The 21,714-nt window shown below is 47.0% G+C and overlaps 1 protein-coding gene across 5 annotated transcripts in view; it reads right to left on the bottom strand.

The window, feature by feature from the left end:
* The window catches only part of EPS8L3 (EPS8 like 3), a 244,681-nt gene that overhangs the window by 23,589 nt on the left and 199,378 nt on the right, over positions 1-21,714 (bottom strand). For 4 of the 5 annotated variants that reach the window (XM_044286110.1, XM_044286109.1, XM_044286108.1 and 1 more), the window contains exons 17-18: positions 2,538-2,636; positions 2,359-2,447 (exon numbers count right to left, since the gene is read on the bottom strand). In XM_044286110.1, coding sequence (XP_044142045.1) covers positions 2,359-2,447; positions 2,538-2,636 — 188 coding nt within the window. The remainder of the gene's footprint in view (positions 1-2,358; positions 2,448-2,537; positions 2,637-21,714) is intronic. The other variant, XM_044286112.1, reaches the window with a different exon arrangement.

The following is a 21,714-nucleotide window of genomic DNA, read 5'->3' as shown; positions in this document are numbered from 1 at the left end:
GGTGTTTTTTGTTTTCACAGTGTACTGTGGCTTGAATTCAGTGTTTGGGGGTCGTCTGACAAACTGTCTCCGGCCACTATACCCAAAAAGAACAATCTTACTTTCATCAGTCCACAAAATGTCACTTTAGGCCAGTCAATGTGCTCTTTGGCAAATTGTAACCTCTTTAGCACGTCTTTTTTTCAACAGTGGGACTTTGCAGGGGCTTTTTTCAGATAGCTTGGCTTCACATAGGTGTCTTCTAATTGTAACAGTACTCACAGGTAACTTTAGACCTTCTTTTATCTTCCTGGAGCTGATTGTTGGCTGAGCCCTTGCCGTTTTGGCTATTCTTCTATCCATTCGAATGGTAATTTTTCACTTTCTTCCACGTCTTTCTGTTTTTGGTTGCCATTTTAAAGCATTTGCAATAATTTTAGCTAAGCAGCCTATCATTTTCTGCACTTCTTTATATGTTTTCCCCTCTCCAATCCACTATTTAATAAAGGTACACTGTACTTCTGAACAATGTCTGGAACAACCTATTTTCCTCAGAATTTCAGAGAAATGCACTGCAACCAGCATGTACAACATTTGCTGCCTTCCTTCCTTAAATAAGGGCAATAATTGCCACCTGTTTTTCAAAGAATGAATTACACTCATTCACTCTTACACTCACTCATTGAACTCCGCACTGCTATTATTTTGAACATGCCCCTTTCAATAAGTGATTGAATTACAGAGACTCAGCAGCATGCATTTCATTACTGTTGGGTCTGTTGGATTTATATTACTCTACTACACCTACTAGTAAATTATTTGCCATGTAGAAATACATTTTTTTATCAAAAACAGTGATTAATCAGGTTAGTGATGTCTGACTGCTATTATTTTGAACACAACTGTATGTCACACAATTTTATATTACTTAGTATTATTGTCTTTTTGTTTATTATAAGGCTTAATTTTGTTTTTAATTATGTTCTAGAGCAGATTTTTATCTATTGTGAATGTAGTTGTGAAATATTAAATACTTATTTAAGGTAATACTTTCTCCGGGTGGTTTCAAGTGTAGAGTGCCTGTTCTAGATATACATAATTAACCAATCGCTTTGACGGGGTGAGTCAAATTGACAAGATCACCATATCCAGAGCATCAAGAGGGTGAACCGCTATATTCCTCCTATTTTTAGCTTCAGTTCATGCCAGAGGACTGAAGCTGCCGCACAATTCATCTGCCCCCCCCCCCCCCCCATTTCCACTGAGGGCAGCCGGAGCACAGCCGGAAGCCCGTGCTTCCAGGTTTTAGCACATTTAGATGCCATGGTCAAATTTGACCTAGGCATCCGAAGTCTGCGATCAGCATTATTGCCATTTGCGGACTTAAACCACGGATGTCTGCTGCAGAAAACAGCATGCACCCGGCTGCTATGGTGCCCACTGCGCATGTTAGCGGGTGCCATGTTTAAAGTGCTGACCAGCGCTGTACATAAAGGGGTTAAAATGTGATTGTGTGGATTCACTTTGCATAGGCTACTTTCACGCTAGTGTTAATATTTTCCGGTATTCAGATTAGTCATAGGGTTTCAATACCGGAAAAAAGCGCTTCAGTTTTGTCCCCATTCATTGTCAATGGGGACAAAATGTAACTGAACAGAACGGAATGCTCCAAAATGCATTCTGTTCCATTTAGTTGAGTTCCCACATCTGAGAGCAAACTGCAACATTAGTGATGAGCGGCATAGGCAATATTAGTTTTTGCGATATTTCATGAATTTTTCACATAATATTCAAAATAAATTCTCGAATTTTAGAATTCGTGATCTCCAGTCATTATTTTCACCATTGCGCAAATTGGCACTAATAATGCGCATATTTGTTGCACAACACATGCAACTTCACTTTTTATCACATTTACTGATGAAAAAAATCTAGAATATTCGCGATTACGAATATACAGCACTATATTCTACATCATTGCGAATTCTCGAAGTGCTGATATTCACGATAAAAATTTGCGATTAGAATATTCGCGATCAACGCTACGCAACATGTTGTAGTTTGCTTTCTGTCCTCGGATGCCAAAATCTGCCACAATAGAAAATGGATCAGTCCTCCATTGACTTTCAATGGAGTTCATGACGGATCCGTCTTGGGTATGTTAAAGATAATACAACTGGATCCGTTCATAACGGATGTAGATGGTTGTATTATAAGTAACGGAAGAGTTTTTGCTGAACCCTGCCGGATCCAGCAAAAATGCCACAGCCATAGGCTGTCATCTTTTTTACTCCTTGTTATCTCACTTCAAAAAGCAGGTAAATAAGTGTCTGCTATGAAAATGTCAATATGATTACAAATAAACTGATGAAAACTTACATCCTTGAGAAGCCTTTATCTTGTAGCCATTTAGTCACTTCCTGTGGTGTAGAGTTTTGTCCCAAAGTTACTGCTTGTATTGGAACCTGCTGTTACAACAATAGAAATCTTTTTAATTCTTGTTTTATTACCAGACATTCTAAGACTTTGCATTTTTATCTGTTGCCTTTATTATTTACCTGGTTATTATTTGTACTCTCCAATATGTTGTTTGGTACAAATCCTCTCTGCTTCTGAGAGTTCTCAACCATCCACCATTGCCGGCTCTGATCTAGAACCTGAAGGAAATCATTAGAAGAGAATCTCCTCATAAAACATTGCAAACCCAAGATACTTACTCTGTAGTCTAGTAATTTCTTAATTATAAGGTTCCATGCCCATGCAGTACCCCAGACCTGGGGGTATCTGCAATTGTTGTATTCCGTTTTGTATTGTGTATGGTATTATATTATTCATATTTTGCCTATAACTACTAGTAAGTAGGGATGAGCGAACTCGAACTGTATAGTTCGGGTTCGTACCGAATTTTGGGGTGTCCGTGACACGGACCCGAACCCGGACATTTTCGTAAAAGTCCGGGTTCGGGTTCGGTGTTCGTCGCTTTCTTGGCGCTTTTGTGACGCTTTCTTGGCGCTTTTTGAAAGGCTGCAAAGCAGCCAATCAACAAGCGTCATACTACTTGCCCCAAGAGGCCATCACAGCCATGCCTACTATTGGCATGGCTGTGATTGGCCAGAGCACCATGTGACCCAGCCTCTATTTAAGCTGGAGTCACATAGCGCCGCCCGTCACTCTGCTCTGATTAGCGTAGGGAGAGGTTGCGGCTGCGACAGTAGGGCGAGATTAGGCAGATTAACTCCTCCAAAGGACTTGATTAACTGATCGATCTGCAGCTGTGGATCATTGAGCTGCTGATCCTCAATTGCTCACTGTTTTTAGGCTGCCCAGACCGTTTGTCAGTCACATTTTTCTGGGGTGATCGGCGGCCATTTTGTGTCTTGTGGTGCGCCAGCACAAGCTGCGACCAAGTGCATTTAACCCTCAATGGTGTGGTTGTTTTTTGGCTAAAGCCTACATCAGGGTGAAGCTGTCACACCAAGTGCATTTAACCAGCAATAGTCTGTTCATTTTTTGGCCATATACAAAATCAGGGGCAAGCTGCGCCTGTCACCAAGTGCATTTAACCCTCAATGGTGTGGTTGTTTTTTGGCTAAAGCCTACATCAGGGTGAAGCTGTCACACCAAGTGCATTTAACCAGCAATAGTCTGTTCATTTTTTGGCCATATACAAAATCAGGGGCAAGCTGCGCCTGTCACCAAGTGCATTTAACCCTCAATGGTGTGGTTGTTTTTTGGCTAAAGCCTACATCAGGGTGAAGCTGTCACACCAAGTGCATTTAACCAGCAATAGTCTGTTCATTTTTTGGCCATATACAAAATCAGGGGCAAGCTGCGCCTGTCACCAAGTGCATTTAACCCTCAATGGTGTGGTTGTTTTTTGGCTAAAGCCTACATCAGGGTGAAGCTGTCACACCAAGTGCATTTAACCAGCAATAGTCTGTTCATTTTTTGGCCATATACAAAATCAGGGGCAAGCTGCGCCTGTCACCAAGTGCATTTAACCCTCAATGGTGTGGTTGTTTTCTGGCTAAAGCCTACATCAGGGTGAAGCTGTCACACCAAGTGCATTTAACCAGCAATAGTCTGTTTATTTTTTGGCCATATACTACATCAGGGGCAAGCTGCGCCCGTCACCAAGTGCATTTAACCCTCAGTAGTGTGGTTGGTCAAGCTGTGACACCAAGTGCATTTAACCAGCAATAGTCTGTTCATTTTTTGGCCATATACTACATCAGGGGCAAGCTGCGCCCGTCACCAAGTGCATTTAACCAGCAATAGTGTGGTTATTTTTTGGCCATATCCCAGTCTAATTCTGTCACTAAATCCATACCGGTCACCCAGCGCCTAAATACTAGGCCTCAAATTTATATCCCGCTAAATCTCTCGTTACCGCTGTCCTGTTGTAGCTGGGAAAGTTATTTAGTGTCCGTCAAAGCACATTTTTTGTTCTGGGTTGAAGTACAATTCCCAATTTAGCAATTTCATAATTTAGTGGTTTCTGCTATATCAGAGCTATTTGAAATCTATCCCTAAAAGGGTATATAATATTCAAGGTGCACATTGGGTCATTCAGAATAACTTCACACACACCCGCTACTGTGTATTTTCAAGTCTAATTCTGTCACTAAACCCATACCTGTCACCCAGCGCCTAAATACTAGGCCTCAAATTTATATCCTGCTAAATCTCTCGTTACCGCTGTCCTGTTGTAGCTGGGAAAGTTATTTAGTGTCCGTCAAAGCACATTTTTTCTTCTGGGTTGAAATACAATTCCCAATTTAGCAATTTCATAATTTAGTGGTTTCTGCTATATCAGAGCTATTTGAAATCTATCCCTAAAAGGGTAGATCATATTGAAGGTGCACATAGGGTCATTCAGAATAACTTCACACACACCCGCTACTGTGTATTTCCAAGTCTAATTCTGTCACTAAACCCATACCTGTCACCCAGCGCCTAAATACTAGGCCTCAAATTTATATCCCGCTAAATCTCTCGTTACCGCTGTCCTGTTGTAGCTGGGAAAGTTATTTAGTGTCCGTCAAAGCACATTTTTTGTTCTGGGTTGAAGTACAATTCCCAATTTAGCAATTTCATAATTTAGTGGTTTCTGCTATATCAGAGCTATTTGAAATCTATCCCTAAAAGGGTATATAATATTCAAGGTGCACATTGGGTCATTCAGAATAACTTCACACACACCCGCTACTGTGTATTTTCAAGTCTAATTCTGTCACTAAACCCATACCTGTCACCCAGCGCCTAAATACTAGGCCTCAAATTTATATCCTGCTAAATCTCTCGTTACCGCTGTCCTGTTGTAGCTGGGAAAGTTATTTAGTGTCCGTCAAAGCACATTTTTTCTTCTGGGTTGAAATACAATTCCCAATTTAGCAATTTCATAATTTAGTGGTTTCTGCTATATCAGAGCTATTTGAAATCTATCCCTAAAAGGGTAGATCATATTGAAGGTGCACATAGGGTCATTCAGAATAACTTCACACACACCCGCTACTGTGTATTTCCAAGTCTAATTCTGTCACTAAACCCATACCTGTCACCCAGCGCCTAAATACTAGGCCTCAAATTTATATCCTGCTAAATCTCTCGTTACCGCTGTACTGTTGTTGCTTGGAAAGATATTTAGTGTCCGTCAAAGCACATTTTTTGTTCTGGGTTGAAGTACAATTCCCAATTTAGCAATTTCATAATTTAGTGGTTTCTGCTATATCAGAGCTATTTGAAATCTATCCCTAAAAGGGTATATAATATTCAAGGTGCACATTGGGTCATTCAGAATAACTTCACACACACCCGCTACTGTGTATTTTCAAGTCTAATTCTGTCACTAAACCCATACCTGTCACCCAGCGCCTAAATACTAGGCCTCAAATTTATATCCTGCTAAATCTCTCGTTACCGCTGTACTGTTGTTGCTGGGCAAGATATTTAGTGTCCGTCAAAGCACATTTTTTGTTCTGGGTTGAAATACAATTCCCAATTTAGCAATTTCATAATTTAGTGGTTTCTGCTATATCAGAGCTATTTGAAATCTATCCCTAAAAGGGTATATAATATTCAAGGTGCACATTGGGTCATTCAGAATAACTTCACACACACCCGCTACTGTGTATTTCCAAGTCTAATTCTGTCACTAAACCCATACCTGTCACCCAGCGCCTAAATACTAGGCCTCAAATTTATATCCTGCTAAATCTCTCGTTACCGCTGTACTGTTGTTGCTGGGCAAGATATTTAGTGTCCGTCAAAGCACATTTTTTGTTCTGGGTTGAAATACAATTCCCAATTTAGCAATTTCATAATTTAGTGGTTTCTGCTATATCAGAGCTATTTGAAATCTATCCCTAAAAGGGTATATAATATTCAAGGTGCACATAGGGTCATTCAGAATAACTTCACACACACCCGCTACTGTGTATTTCCAAGTCTAATTCTGTCACTAAACCCATACCTGTCACCCAGCGCCTAAATACTAGGCCTCAAATTTATATCCTGCTAAATCTCTCGTTACCGCTGTACTGTTGTTGCTGGGCAAGATATTTAGTGTCCGTCAAAGCACATTTTTTGTTCTGGGTTGAAATACAATTCCCAATTTAGCAATTTCATAATTTAGTGGTTCCTGCTATATCAGAGCTATTTGAAATCTATCCCAAAAAGGGTATATAATATTCAAGGTGCACATAGGGTCATTCAGAATAACTTCACACACACGCTTCTGTGCATTTCCAAGTCTAATTCTGTCACTAAATCCATACCGGTCACCCAGCGCCTAAATACTAGGCCTCAAATTTATATCCCGCTGAATTTGAATACAATACATTGGGCCAAATAATATATTTGTTGTTGTGGTGAACCATAACAATGAGAAAAACATCTAGTAAGGGACGCGGACGTGGACATGGTCGTGGTGGTGTTAGTGGACCCTCTGGTGCTGGGAGAGGACGTGGCCGTTCTGCCACATCCACACGTCCTAGTGTACCAACTACCTCAGGTCCCAGTAGCCGCCAGAATTTACAGCGATATATGGTGGGGCCCAATGCCGTTCTAAGGATGGTAAGGCCTGAGCAGGTACAGGCATTAGTCAATTGGGTGGCCGACAGTGGATCCAGCACGTTCACATTATCTCCCACCCAGTCTTCTGCAGAAAGCGCACAGATGGCGCCTGAAAACCAACCCCATCAGTCTGTCACATCACCCCCATGCATACCAGGGAAACTGTCTCAGCCTCAAGTTATGCAGCAGTCTCTTATGCTGTTTGAAGACTCCGCTGGCAGGGTTTCCCAAGGGCATCCACCTAGCCCTTCCCCAGCGGTGAAAGACATAGAATGCACTGACGCACAACCACTTATGTTTCCTGATGATGAGGACATGGGAATACCACCTCAGCATGTCTCTGATGATGACGAAACACAGGTGCCAACTGCTGCGTCTTTCTGCAGTGTGCAGACTGAACAGGAGGTCAGGGATCAAGACTGGGTGGAAGACGATGCAGGGGACGATGAGGTCCTAGACCCCACATGGAATGAAGGTCGTGCCACTGACTTTCACAGTTCGGAGGAAGAGGCAGTGGTGAGACCGAGCCAACAGCGTAGCAAAAGAGGGAGCAGTGGGCAAAAGCAGAACACCCGCCGCCAAGAGACTCCGCCTGCTACTGACCGCCGCCATCTGGGACCGAGCACCCCAAAGGCAGCTTCAAGGAGTTCCCTGGCATGGCACTTCTTCAAACAATGTGCTGACGACAAGACCCGAGTGGTTTGCACGCTGTGCCATCAGAGCCTGAAGCGAGGCATTAACGTTCTGAACCTGAGCACAACCTGCATGACCAGGCACCTGCATGCAAAGCATGAACTGCAGTGGAGTAAACACCTTAAAACCAAGGAAGTCACTCAGGCTCCCCCTGCTACCTCTTCTGCTGCTGCCGCCTCGGCCTATTCTGCTGCTGCCGCCTCGGCCTCTTCCTCCGCCTCTGGAGGAACGTTGGCACCTGCCGCCCAGCAAACAGGGGATGTACCACCAACACCACCACCACCACCTCCGTCACCAAGCGTCTCAACCATGTCACACGCCAGCGTTCAGCTCTCCATCTCACAAACATTTGATAGAAAGCGTAAATTCCCACCTAGCCACCCTCGATCCCTGGCCCTGAATGCCAGCATTTCTAAACTACTGGCCTATGAAATGCTGTCATTTAGGCTGGTGGACACAGACAGCTTCAAACAGCTCATGTCGCTTGCTGTCCCACAGTATGTTGTTCCCAGCCGGCACTACTTCTCCAAGAGAGCCGTGCCTTCCCTGCACAACCAAGTATCCGATAAAATCAAGTGTGCACTGCGCAACGCCATCTGTAGCAAGGTCCACCTAACCACAGATACGTGGACCAGTAAGCACGGCCAGGGACGCTATATCTCCCTAACTGCACACTGGGTAAATGTAGTGGCAGCTGGGCCCCAGGCGGAGAGCTGTTTGGCGCACGTCCTTCCGCCGCCAAGGATCGCAGGGCAACATTCTTTGCCTCCTGTTGCCACCTCCTCCTTCTCGGCTTCCTCCTCCTCTTCTTCCACCTGCTCATCCAGTCAGCCACACACCTTCACCACCAACTTCAGCACAGCCCGGGGTAAACGTCAGCAGGCCATTCTGAAACTCATATGTTTGGGGGACAGGCCCCACACCGCACAGGAGTTGTGGCGGGGTATTGAACAACAGACCGACGAGTGGTTGCTGCCGGTGAGCCTCAAGCCCGGCCTGGTGGTGTGTGATAATGGGCGAAATCTCGTTGCAGCTCTGGGACTAGCCAATTTGACGCACATCCCTTGCTTGGCGCATGTGCTGAATTTGGTGGTGCAGAAGTTCATTCACAACTACCCCGACATGTCAGAGCTGCTGCATAAAGTGCGGGCCGTCTGTTCGCGCTTCCGGCGTTCACATCCTGCCGCTGCTCGCCTGTCTGCGCTACAGCGTAACTTCGGCCTTCCCGCTCACCGCCTCATATGCGACGTGCCCACCAGGTGGAACTCCACCTTGCACATGCTGGACAGACTGTGCGAGCAGCAGCAGGCCATAGTGGAGTTTCAGCTGCAGCACGCACGGGTCAGTCGCACTACAGAACAGCACCACTTCACCACCAATGACTGGGCCTCCATGCGAGACCTGTGTGCCCTGTTGCGCTGTTTCGAGTACTCCACCAACATGGCCAGTGGCGATGACACCGTTATCAGCGTTACAATACCACTTCTATGTCTCCTTGAGAAAACACTTAGGGCGATGATGGAAGAGGAGGTGGCCCAGGAGGAGGAGGAGGAGGAGGAGGAAGAGGGGTCATTTTTAGCACTTTCAGGCCAGTCTCTTCGAAGTGACTCAGAGGGAGGTTTTTGGCAACAGCAGAGGCCAGGTACAAATGTGGCCAGCCAGGGCCCACTACTGGAGGACGAGGAGGACGAGGATGAGGAGGAGGTGGAGGAGGATGAGGATGAAGCATGGTCACAGCGGGGTGGCACCCAACGCAGCTCGGGTCCATCACTGGTGCGTGGCTGGGGGGAAAGGCAGGACGATGACGATACGCCTCCCACAGAGGACAGCTTGTCCTTACCCCTGGGCAGCCTGGCACACATGAGCGACTACATGCTGCAGTGCCTGCGCAACGACAGCAGAGTTGCCCACATTTTAACCTGTGCGGACTACTGGGTTGCCACCCTGCTGGATCCACGCTACAAAGACAATGTGCCCACCTTACTTCCTGCACTGGAGCGTGATAGGAAGATGCGCGAGTACAAGCGCACGTTGGTAGACGCGCTACTGAGAGCATTCCCAAATGTCACAGGGGAACAAGTGGAAGCCCAAGGCCAAGGCAGAGGAGGAGCAAGAGGTCGCCAAGGCAGCTGTGTCACGGCCAGCTCCTCTGAGGGCAGGGTTAGCATGGCAGAGATGTGGAAAACTTTTGTCAACACGCCACAGCTAACTGCACCACCACCTGATACGCAACGTGTTAGCAGGAGGCAACATTTCACTAACATGGTGGAACAGTACGTGTGCACACCCCTCCACGTACTGACTGATGGTTCGGCCCCATTCAACTTCTGGGTCTCTAAATTGTCCACGTGGCCAGAGCTAGCCTTTTATGCCTTGGAGGTGCTGGCCTGCCCGGCAGCCAGCGTTTTGTCTGAACGTGTATTCAGCACGGCAGGGGGCGTCATTACAGACAAACGCAGCCGCCTGTCTACAGCCAATGTGGACAAGCTGACGTTCATAAAAATGAACCAGGCATGGATCCCACAGGACCTGTCCGTCCCTTGTCCAGATTAGACATTAACTACCTCCCCATAACCATATATTATTGGACTCCAGGGCACTTCCTCATTCAATCCTATTTTTATTTTCATTTTACCATTATATTGCAAGGCTACCCAAAGTTGAATGAACCTCTCCTCTGCCTGTGTGCTAGGCCTAAATATATGCCAATGGATTGTTGCAGTGGTGGCTGACGTGAAGCCTCATTCTCTGCTATGACATGCAGACTGATTCTCTGGTGACATGAAGCCAGATTGTCTGTTACGGGACCTCTCTCCTCTGCCTGGGTGCTGGGCCTGAATTTATGACAATGGACTGTTGCAGTGGTGGCTGACGTGAAGCCTGATTCTCTGCTATGACATGCAGACTGATTCTCTGCTGACATGAAGCCAGATCCTCTGTTGCGGGACCTCTCTCCTCTGCCTGGGTGCTGGGCCTAAATTTATGAAAATGGACTGTTGCAGTGGTGGGTGACGTGAAGCCTCATTCTCTGCTATGACATGCAGACTGATTCTCTGCTGACATGAAGCCAGATTGTCTGTTACGGGACCTCTCTCCTCTGCCTGGGTGCTGGGCCTAAATATCTGACAATGGACTGTTGCATTGGTGGCTGACGTGAAGCCTGATTCTCTGCTATGATATGAAGACTGATTCTCTGCTGACATGAAGCCAGATTGTCTGTTACGGGACCTCTCTCCTCTGCCTGTGTGCTAGGCCTAAATATATGCCAATGGATTGTTGCAGTGGTGGCTGACGTGAAGCCTGATTCTCTGCTATGACATGCAGACTAATTCTCTGCTGACATGAAGCCAGATTGTCTGTTACGGGACCTCTCTCCTCTGCCTGGGTGCTGGGCCTAAATTTATGAAAATGGACTGTTGCAGTGGTGGGTGACGTGAAGCCTCATTCTCTGCTATGACATGCAGACTGATTCTCTGCTGACATGAAGCCAGATTGTCTGTTACGGGACCTCTCTCCTCTGCCTGGGTGCTGGGCCTGAATTTATGACAATGGACTGTTGCAGTGGTGGCTGACGTGAAGCCTGATTCTCTGCTATGACATGCAGACTAATTCTCTGCTGACATGAAGCCAGATTGTCTGTTACGGGACCTCTCTCCTCTGCCTGGGTGCTGGGCCTAAATTTATGAAAATGGACTCTTACAGTGGTGGGTGACGTGAAGCCTGATTCTCTGCTATGACATGAAGACTGATTCTCTGCTGACATGAAGCCAGATCCTCTGTTACGGGACCTCTCTCCTCTGCCTGGGTGCTGGGCCTAAATATCTGACAATGGACTGTTGCATTGGTGGCTGACGTGAAGCCTGATTCTCTGCTATGATATGAAGACTGATTCTCTGCTGACATGAAGCCAGATTGTCTGTTACGGGACCTCTCTCCTCTGCCTGTGTGCTAGGCCTAAATATATGCCAATGGATTGTTGCAGTGGTGGCTGACGTGAAGCCTGATTCTCTGCTATGACATGCAGACTGATTCTCTGGTGACATGAAGCCAGATCCTCTGTTACGGGACCTCTCTCCTCTGCCTGGGTGCTGGGCCTAAATTTATGAAAATGGACTGTTGCAGTGGTGGGTGACGTGAAGCCTGACTCTCTGCTATGACATGCAGACTGATTCTCTGGTGACATGAAGCCAGATCCTCTGTTACGGGACCTCTCTCCTCTGCCTGGGTGCTGGGCCTAAATTTATGAAAATGGACTGTTGCAGTGGTGGGTGACGTGAAGCCTCATTCTCTGCTATGACATGCAGACTGATTCTCTGCTGACATGAAGCCAGATCGTCTGTTACGGGACCTCTCTCCTCTGCCTGGGTGCTGGGCCTAAATTTATGAAAATGGACTCTTACAGTGGTGGGTGACGTGAAGCCTGATTCTCTGCTATGACATGAAGACTGATTCTCTGCTGACATGAAGCCAGATCCTCTGTTACGGGACCTCTCTCCTCTGCCTGGGTGCTGGGCCTAAATATCTGACAATGGACTGTTGCATTGGTGGCTGACGTGAAGCCTGATTCTCTGCTATGATATGAAGACTGATTCTCTGCTGACATGAAGCCAGATTGTCTGTTACGGGACCTCTCTCCTCTGCCTGTGTGCTAGGCCTAAATATATGCCAATGGATTGTTGCAGTGGTGGCTGACGTGAAGCCTGATTCTCTGCTATGACATGCAGACTGATTCTCTGGTGACATGAAGCCAGATCCTCTGTTACGGGACCTCTCTCCTCTGCCTGGGTGCTGGGCCTAAATTTATGAAAATGGACTGTTGCAGTGGTGGGTGACGTGAAGCCTGATTCTCTGCTATGACATGCAGACTGATTCTCTGGTGACATGAAGCCAGATCCTCTGTTACGGGACCTCTCTCCTCTGCCTGGGTGCTGGGCCTAAATTTATGAAAATGGACTGTTGCAGTGGTGGGTGACGTGAAGCCTCATTCTCTGCTATGACATGCAGACTGATTCTCTGCTGACATGAAGCCAGATTGTCTGTTACGGGACCTCTCTCCTCTGCCTGGGTGCTGGGCCTGAATTTATGACAATGGACTGTTGCAGTGGTGGCTGACGTGAAGCCTGATTCTCTGCTATGACATGCAGACTAATTCTCTGCTGACATGAAGCCAGATTGTCTGTTACGGGACCTCTCTCCTCTGCCTGGGTGCTGGGCCTAAATTTATGAAAATGGACTCTTACAGTGGTGGGTGACGTGAAGCCTGATTCTCTGCTATGACATGAAGACTGATTCTCTGCTGACATGAAGCCAGATCCTCTGTTACGGGACCTCTCTCCTCTGCCTGGGTGCTGGGCCTAAATATCTGACAATGGACTGTTGCATTGGTGGCTGACGTGAAGCCTGATTCTCTGCTATGATATGAAGACTGATTCTCTGCTGACATGAAGCCAGATTGTCTGTTACGGGACCTCTCTCCTCTGCCTGTGTGCTAGGCCTAAATATATGCCAATGGATTGTTGCAGTGGTGGCTGACGTGAAGCCTGATTCTCTGCTATGACATGCAGACTGATTCTCTGGTGACATGAAGCCAGATCCTCTGTTACGGGACCTCTCTCCTCTGCCTGGGTGCTGGGCCTAAATTTATGAAAATGGACTGTTGCAGTGGTGGGTGACGTGAAGCCTGATTCTCTGCTATGACATGCAGACTGATTCTCTGGTGACATGAAGCCAGATCCTCTGTTACGGGACCTCTCTCCTCTGCCTGGGTGCTGGGCCTAAATTTATGAAAATGGACTGTTGCAGTGGTGGGTGACGTGAAGCCTCATTCTCTGCTATGACATGCAGACTGATTCTCTGCTGACATGAAGCCAGATCGTCTGTTACGGGACCTCTCTCCTCTGCCTGGGTGCTGGGCCTAAATTTATGAAAATGGACTCTTACAGTGGTGGGTGACGTGAAGCCTGATTCTCTGCTATGACATGAAGACTGATTCTCTGCTGACATGAAGCCAGATCCTCTGTTACGGGACCTCTCTCCTCTGCCTGGGTGCTGGGCCTAAATATCTGACAATGGACTGTTGCATTGGTGGCTGACGTGAAGCCTGATTCTCTGCTATGATATGAAGACTGATTCTCTGCTGACATGAAGCCAGATTGTCTGTTACGGGACCTCTCTCCTCTGCCTGTGTGCTAGGCCTAAATATATGCCAATGGATTGTTGCAGTGGTGGCTGACGTGAAGCCTGATTCTCTGCTATGACATGCAGACTGATTCTCTGGTGACATGAAGCCAGATCCTCTGTTACGGGACCTCTCTCCTCTGCCTGGGTGCTGGGCCTAAATTTATGAAAATGGACTGTTGCAGTGGTGGCTGACGTGAAGCCTGATTCTCTGCTATGATATGAAGACTGATTCTCTGCTGACATGAAGCCAGATTGTCTGTTACGGGACCTCTCTCCTCTGCCTGGGTGCCGGGGCCTAAATATCTGAGAATGGACTGTTCCAGTGGTGGGTAACGGGAAGCCAGATTCTCTGCTATGATATGAAGACTGATTCTCTGCTGACATGAAGCCAGATTGTCTGTTACGGGACCTCTCTCCTCTGCCTGGGTGCTGGGCCTAAATTTATGAAAATGGACTCTTACAGTGGTGGGTGACGTGAAGCCTGATTCTCTGCTATGACATGAAGACTGATTCTCTGCTGACATGAAGCCAGATTGTCTGTTACGGGACCTCTCTCCTCTGCCTGGGTGCCGGGGCCTAAATATCTGAGAATGGACTGTTCCAGTGGTGGGTGACGGGAAGCCAGATTCTCTGCTATGGAACCTCTCTCCAATTGATTTTGGTTAATTTTTATTTATTTAATTTTTATTTTAATTAATTTCCCTATCCACATTTGTTTGCAGGGGATTTACCTACATGTTGCTGCCTTTTGCAGCCCTCTAGCCCTTTCCTGGGCTGTTTTACAGCCGTTTTAGTGCCGAAAAGTTCGGGTCCCCATTGACTTCAATGGGGTTCGGGTTCGGGACGAAGTTCGGATCGGGTTCGGATCCCGAACCCGAACATTTCCGGGATGTTCGGCCGAACTTCTCGAACCCGAACATCCAGGTGTTCGCTCAACTCTACTAGTAAGGTCATGTTTGGCAAAGGTTGGCAGGAATGGGGCCATCAACCCTGTTCCTCCCCTTCTTGGTAGGAATGGGCTGTTCTTGCTTCCTGCCAGGAGGGAGAGTTCTTATGTAACGCAGCGCACTTTAATGAACAGTAGTTGGAATATAGTGATGTCCCGAATAGTTCGCCGGCGAATAGTTTCCGGCGAACATAGTTTGTTCGCCGCTGCGGGCGAACATATGCGATGTTCGGTCCGCCCCCTAAACTTTGACCCTCTACCTCACAGTCAGCAGACACATTCCAGCCAATCAGCAGCAGACCCTCCCTCCCAGACCCTCCCACCTCCAGGACAGCATCCATTTTAGATTCATTCGGAATCTGCTTTCGCAGAGAGAGGAGGGAGAGTGTAGCTGCTACTGATTTAATAGGGAAAGCGTTAGCTAGGGCATTGTTCTGTGTCCACAGACTCATCTGCTGTAAGGACAGCGTCCTGACAGCACCCCAAAAAGCCCTTTTCAGGGCTGGTACATCAGTGTGCTTTTTTTTTCTCATATATATATATATATATATATATATATATATATAATGTATATATTTGTGGTCATGGCTACGGCCAAGAGGTATCCGAAGAACCCTAGGGAGAAAACAACAGGAACAACCTAACCCAGCTAGGCGTGTCTTGGCTGACCTAACTAAATGGCTTGTTGTGTGCCCTAAGCCATGATCATGGGTAGGCCTATAAGTGGGCAAAAACCAAGCCAAGTAGGGTAGAAAAGGAATTTGAATGGCATGTACAAACTAATCCCCAATCCAACTGCAAGGCATCCGGGATCTAGAGCGAAAATTCGGGGTATGTGAGGCAAGACCAGTAGGAAACCTACAACCCATCTTGTGGATGACAAGGCCAGAGACATGATGCTCAATATTGTGGATACTGCACCAAAGCGGAATGGAGGACCGAGAAAACGTTGTGAAATGGATCATAAAAACCAACTGAAACTTGTAAAGTTTGGTTCTAGTGCGAGTACTGGCAATGCCCTAGTGTCAGGAGATCGTGGGACCAAAACCTAACTGCCTAGACTATGCAGGAATGAGGGCCAAAAAGAACCATGTAGATAGGAAGAGAATCCTTGAATAGTTACCCAGACAACAGCTATCCGCGCTTTGTTCTACTGTGCGCCCCTGAGAATTGTTTTTACGCTTGAGACGTGAAGACCGACCTACTATCTGAATCTTCTACCGTGAGAAAATGCTGGACCTTGTCCAAAATCCGATTCAATGTGGTTGTAGGGAGTCGGAGGTTAGTGCGGCAAGAAGCTATGAAGCCATAATATACAAGATTCTGTCTATGCCCTCCCATGAGTGAGGGAATGCAATGAAGCTACTGGCGAAAATGAATTCCTGGTCGTGGTAAAAAGGCAAAGACTTTACGTGGGGACCTGGTTGACAAGATATGATCGACTACAATCAGAGACTAAAATGCTAGAGCGAATTGCCCTACTTGTTCTTCCTCTGGCACGACCTGAACGAAAGCATGAACAATTAAAGAAAGACGAAATATCTGCGTAAGACATGACAATAATGCTGTAGGGCGAACCGGACCAGTTTGCGGTAAAAACATAAAATGAGCGATTAACATGGATTATTAGGAAATTAGGGAAGCAGGTATGTATGTGATACATAGGGGCCAAATCAGCCTTGAAGCCATGGGGCCGAAGCAGTCGTCGGGCCCCCGAAGCCATGGGGCCGAAGCAGTCGTCGGGCCCCCGAAGCCATGGGGCCGAAGCAGTCGTCGGGCCCCCGAAGCCATGGGATCGAAGCAGTCGTCGGGCCCCCGAGCAGGATCAACATGGAGCGATCAATATTAGGAAATTAGGGAAACAGGTATGTATGCGATACATAGGGGCCAGCCTAGATGCACAGATGGACAACCAACCAGGCAATCAGCCCAGCAGGACTGAAAACAGTCGTCGGCCCCCCGAAGCCATGGGGCCGAAGCAGGTCGTCGGGCCCCCGAAGCCATGGATCAACATGGAGCGATCAACATGGATTATTAGGAAATTAGGGAAGCAGGTTATGTGTGTGATACATAGGCGGCCAAAACAGCCTTAGATGCACAGATGGACAACAACCAGGCATATCAGCCCAGCAGGACTGGAAACAGTTCATCGCCCCCCCCCCCCCGAAGGCCATGGGGACAAAGCAGTAGTCGGGCCCCCGAAGCCATTGGGTTCAGAAGCAGTCGTCGGGCCCCCGAAGCCATGGGACGAAGCAGTCGTTCGGGACCCCGAAGCCATGGGGCCGAAGCAGTCGTCGGGCCCCCCGAAGCCATGGGGCCGAAGCAGTCGCGGGCCCCCGAAGCCATGGGCCCGAAGCAGCGTTCGGGGCCCCCGAAGCCATGGGGCCCGAGTTTTGTTTTTTTTTTGTTAAGACTTATAACTATGAAAGTGACATGAATAAGGTGCACTGTGAATTAACCATGAGCCTGACCGATGTGGCAGGGGCTACCCAAGATAAACTACGTGGCCGCCTGAATAACATGCAAGGCGAAATATCGTTAGGAACGAGACCTGACCGACGTGGAAGGATGACCCCCAATAGTTCAACTGCATGACCTGAAAAGACGAAGGGAAACGTGACAGAAAATGGAGATAATAACGGACATTAACTAAAATTAATAACATAAGCTGGCAAGCAGGTAAAGATATGAGTCATTCAAAAGCATAGCTGCACAGGTGGACAGACAACCATTGGTCAGACCCCTGAAGCCATGGGGCTGAAGCAATTAAATTAAGTAATTAAAACGTAAGCCAGACCTGATGGCATATGAAGAGACTTGAATTATTGGATTGGCTATAAGGTGGCCTAAGGAACATGACTGCCGACAGGTGTTAAAAATATAGACATTAGTAATCCGAAGCACGTGCGTACATAAAACACTAACCACCGCGAACCATAAACGTAAACATGAAATGCCTGGGGCATTGCAAGTTCGCTAAGAGAAGTCTCATATCGTGACAAACAAATGAACAGCTTGTGAAAACATAGCAGGAAACGTACTCCTATTGGCCCACTGACCTCCGCTGAGGAGCTGTTTGGTGAACTGGGGCAGGAGACCAATCTGAGTGAATACGAACCAGAAGTAAAAGGAGACCAGTCTGAGTGAATACGAACCAGGATTAAACAGAAAGTAGGCCTATGGAATGTGACAGACCACTGAGGAAGGGAACGTAAGCCTGAAAAGAACGCAGTTATGTTTGTCAGGAGAGAGGTATCAGAGCGGTGGGTGCAGACTGCCCCGGTGAGATTGAGCAAAACCATGATGTAGCAATAAACAGGAGAATGCAGCTTTGAGTGGGAGCAGAGTACAACACATGATGTAACAACAAATGGGTGAATGCAGCTTTGGATGTGAGTGGTACCTAAAAACATGGTATAGGCGCAGCTCTGAGTATGGGTAGCACATGAAAAGCATGGTAAAAAGCAGACGTGTAAATACAACCTGAAAGCGAGCAGAGTATTGACGTGATGCGAAAGCAAACATGTGGACGCAGCTCTAGTAGTGAAAGGAGTATAGGACAAGATGTGAAAAGCAGACATGCGGACGCAGCTTTGGATGTGAACGAAATATTAACTTGATGTGACTGCAGACATGGAAAGCGGCTTTGGTGAGTGGGGTATACGACCTGGTGTAGCAGTAGAAGTGTGAACACAACTTTGGGTATAAGCAGAGCATGAAAATTGGTATAACCGCAGCTCTGGTTGTGAGTGGAGCAAGGTGGGAACACCAGGGTGGTGCGTCCAGAGCATGAAAACGGAGTAACAGTAGCAGCTATGGCTGTAAGCAGAGTATACAACATGTAATAACAGGCATGTAATACGGATCCGGCTGTCGGCTGGGGACGGAATGAGATGTAACAGCCAACAGGTGAGCGCAGCTTGAATGTGAGACCAATCTGAGTGAATACGAACCAAGAGTAGAAAAGTGCAGGACAGTAAGGACGTGCGGATGCAGCATAAGACATTAAATAAAAGCCAAAAGTGTAAATGCCGCTCAGGATAACAGCGGAGCATGAAAGTATGAGATTGTGGAGAAGCTCTGCCTGTATATGTATGTTTAAATTGTACTGGAGCTGTCATTTGGCATTCCGGGCACTAGAGGCCGCTGTTTTGCAGCACAGTCAGCATGCTTGTGGGTGAACCAGGAAGTCTTGATCTGACATGGTGGAAGGATTGTGCTGTGAGGGGCTGAATCCGATTCCATCCTGGCTTGCAGATGTCCGGCAGTGAATGGACACTCAAAGGAAGGAGAGTATCTGCTGTCCCCTGTCAGGATCCAGCGCTTTGAAAGAGAGGTTGTCCCAGGAAGACCAGTTCCAGTGTATGGACAGAAAACCTTAGCATCAAGCAAGGCCGCACGGTTGCTGAGAGCTTGGTGGCCATCCTGGGTAAGCGGCATCCTAGGGCCCAGAACGGATGCAGGTCAGTACACCTGAATACCAATTGTACTTCACTGTTTGGCGCCTAAAGTAACAGAGACTAGCCTAGGCCTTGTATTAGCTAGTTAGATAGGGTTATAGCTTTGTTAGGCCTTACTGTACTGGACTGCAGCGCAGTAATTGACTTGCAGGCTCTGCTGCGTCTGCCACCGGTTAGGTGTGTCTTCTATAGCGGCACAGTGCGACTTGTAGGCTCAGCTGTGTACGCTAGCAGGCTAGGCCTGTCCCTCGGACAGGGATGGTGACTGTGGGCCTGGGGTATTACTTATACTGTTTGTACTTGTGTTAATACTGTTTCCAAAGTATAGTTTATATTCTTGCATCTAAAGCTGGTGTCAGTGTTGCTTCCATGTCTGTGACTTTGCTGTATCCTGGGGAGCCCACCCTGGTACACAGCTTACGAAAGTGAAATACATGAAGTTTAAAGATGGTGGTAGCGGGGGGAAAGAGGGGGGGGGGGGGGGAAGACACATGGCAAGGAACAGCTACAGCAAAAGGCCCAAACAATAAACACTGCGTCCGATCTCCAAACATGACGTCAGGTGCAGCCCGGGTAACTCTTACTTCAGCCGGATTGCTGTAAAGAAACTTTTCATACGAGACGAACGAAGCAAAGTGAAACTTGTAAGATTTATAGGAACTAACTCTTATTACCAAAAACCAAAAATGAAAAGCAAATGGAAGTATTTAGGCCCAAACGAGCAAACCTGAGGTAGCAGATTCTGAGGCGAAGCCTCCCGTTTGCTAGCAAAGTCGGATCCGACCGGCCTGGAGAGACGGCCCCGGCCCAACCTACTTACGTAGTATGACGCGTGCATGCTACGGTAGCAGAGAGCAAAATAACAAGCTCTATTCTGGCTCCATGCTGCAAAGAAAGACTCCTACCACCAGAGAACCTAGTGTGCTAATGACACCCAGCAGCAGCTGTGCACCTGAAAACACACACCTGTGAGTGAGGGTGTGGCTCGTATATGAAGAGCCTCCGCCCCTCCCACAAATGCAGGCTGACTAATCAGCCTTACCAACATATATATATATATATATATGTTGCAGTTGCCTGGCTGCCAGTGTGTGAGAGGCTGCAGGCTCAGTCATAGACAGCACTGTGTGCACAGTGCACACCATTCATACAGGGTGTGACAGAAAATACCTTGCAGAAAAAAAAAAAAAATTATTTAAAATTTAACTGTGATCTAATCACATTTGCAAGCCCGTGTGTGTCAGGCACCCACACATACTGTATTGTGGCCACTGGCTAGTGGCTGGCTAGGCCTGCACTCATACCGTTACAGGGTGTCATTCACTCAAATACCTTGCAGAAAAAAATTCTATTTAAAAAATTTCTGTGATCTAATCACATTTGCAAGCCCGTGTGCGTCAGGCCCACACATTCTGCATTGTGCCCACTGGCTAGTTTCTAGGCCTGCACTCTACCGTTACAGGGTGTTATTCACCCAAATACCTTGAAGAAAAAAAAATTGTTTACAAATTTTTCTGTGATCTAATCAGATTTGAAAGCCCGTGTGCTTCAGGCCAACACATACTGTATTGTGCCCACTGGCTAGTGGCTAGGCCTGCACTCATACCGTTACAGGGTGTTATTCACCCAAATACCTTGAAGAAAAAAAAATTGTTTACAAATTTTTCTGTGATCTAATCAGATTTGAAAGCCCGTGTGCTTCAGGCCAACACATACTGTATTGTGCCCACTGGCTAGTGGCTAGGCCTGCACTCATACCGTTACAGGGTGTCAGTCACTCAAATACCTTTCAGATAAAAAAAATTCAATTGAAAATTTTTCTGTGATCTAATCACATTTGCAAGCCCGTGTGTGTCAGGCCAACACATACTGTATTGTGCCCATGGGCTAGTGGCTAGGCCTGCACTCATACCGTTACAGGGTGTCATTCACTCAAATACCTTGCAGAAAAAATTATTCTATTTTAAATTTAACTGTGATCTAATCAGATTTGCAAGCCCGTGTGTGTCAGGCCCCCACACATACTGTATTGTGCCCACTGGCTAGTGGCTAGGCCTGCACTCATACCGTTACAGGGTGTCATTCACCCAAATACCTTTCTGAAAAAAAAAAATTCTATTGAAAAATTTTCAGTGAAATAATCACATTTGCAAGCCCGTGTGTGTCAGGCCCACACAGACTGTACTGTGCCCACTGCCCACCACTTATATAGGGTGGCACAGTACCTTGCACGCATAGTAACACTTATGTAATAAAAAATGACAGGCAGAGGCAGGCCACGCCGCAGGGGCCGTCGTGTTTGTGGTGCTGTGATTTCCACTGGCCCTGGAATAATGCCCAGTGTTCAGAGGCCACGTACCCTGAACCCAAAAAATTCGGAGA

This window comes from Bufo gargarizans, chromosome 3 (genome assembly GCF_014858855.1).
Source record: "Bufo gargarizans isolate SCDJY-AF-19 chromosome 3, ASM1485885v1, whole genome shotgun sequence".
NCBI classification, from domain to species: Eukaryota; Metazoa; Chordata; class Amphibia; order Anura; family Bufonidae; genus Bufo; species Bufo gargarizans.
Note: the sequence above shows the minus strand (reverse complement) of the source record. Positions and strands in the feature narration are given on the sequence as shown.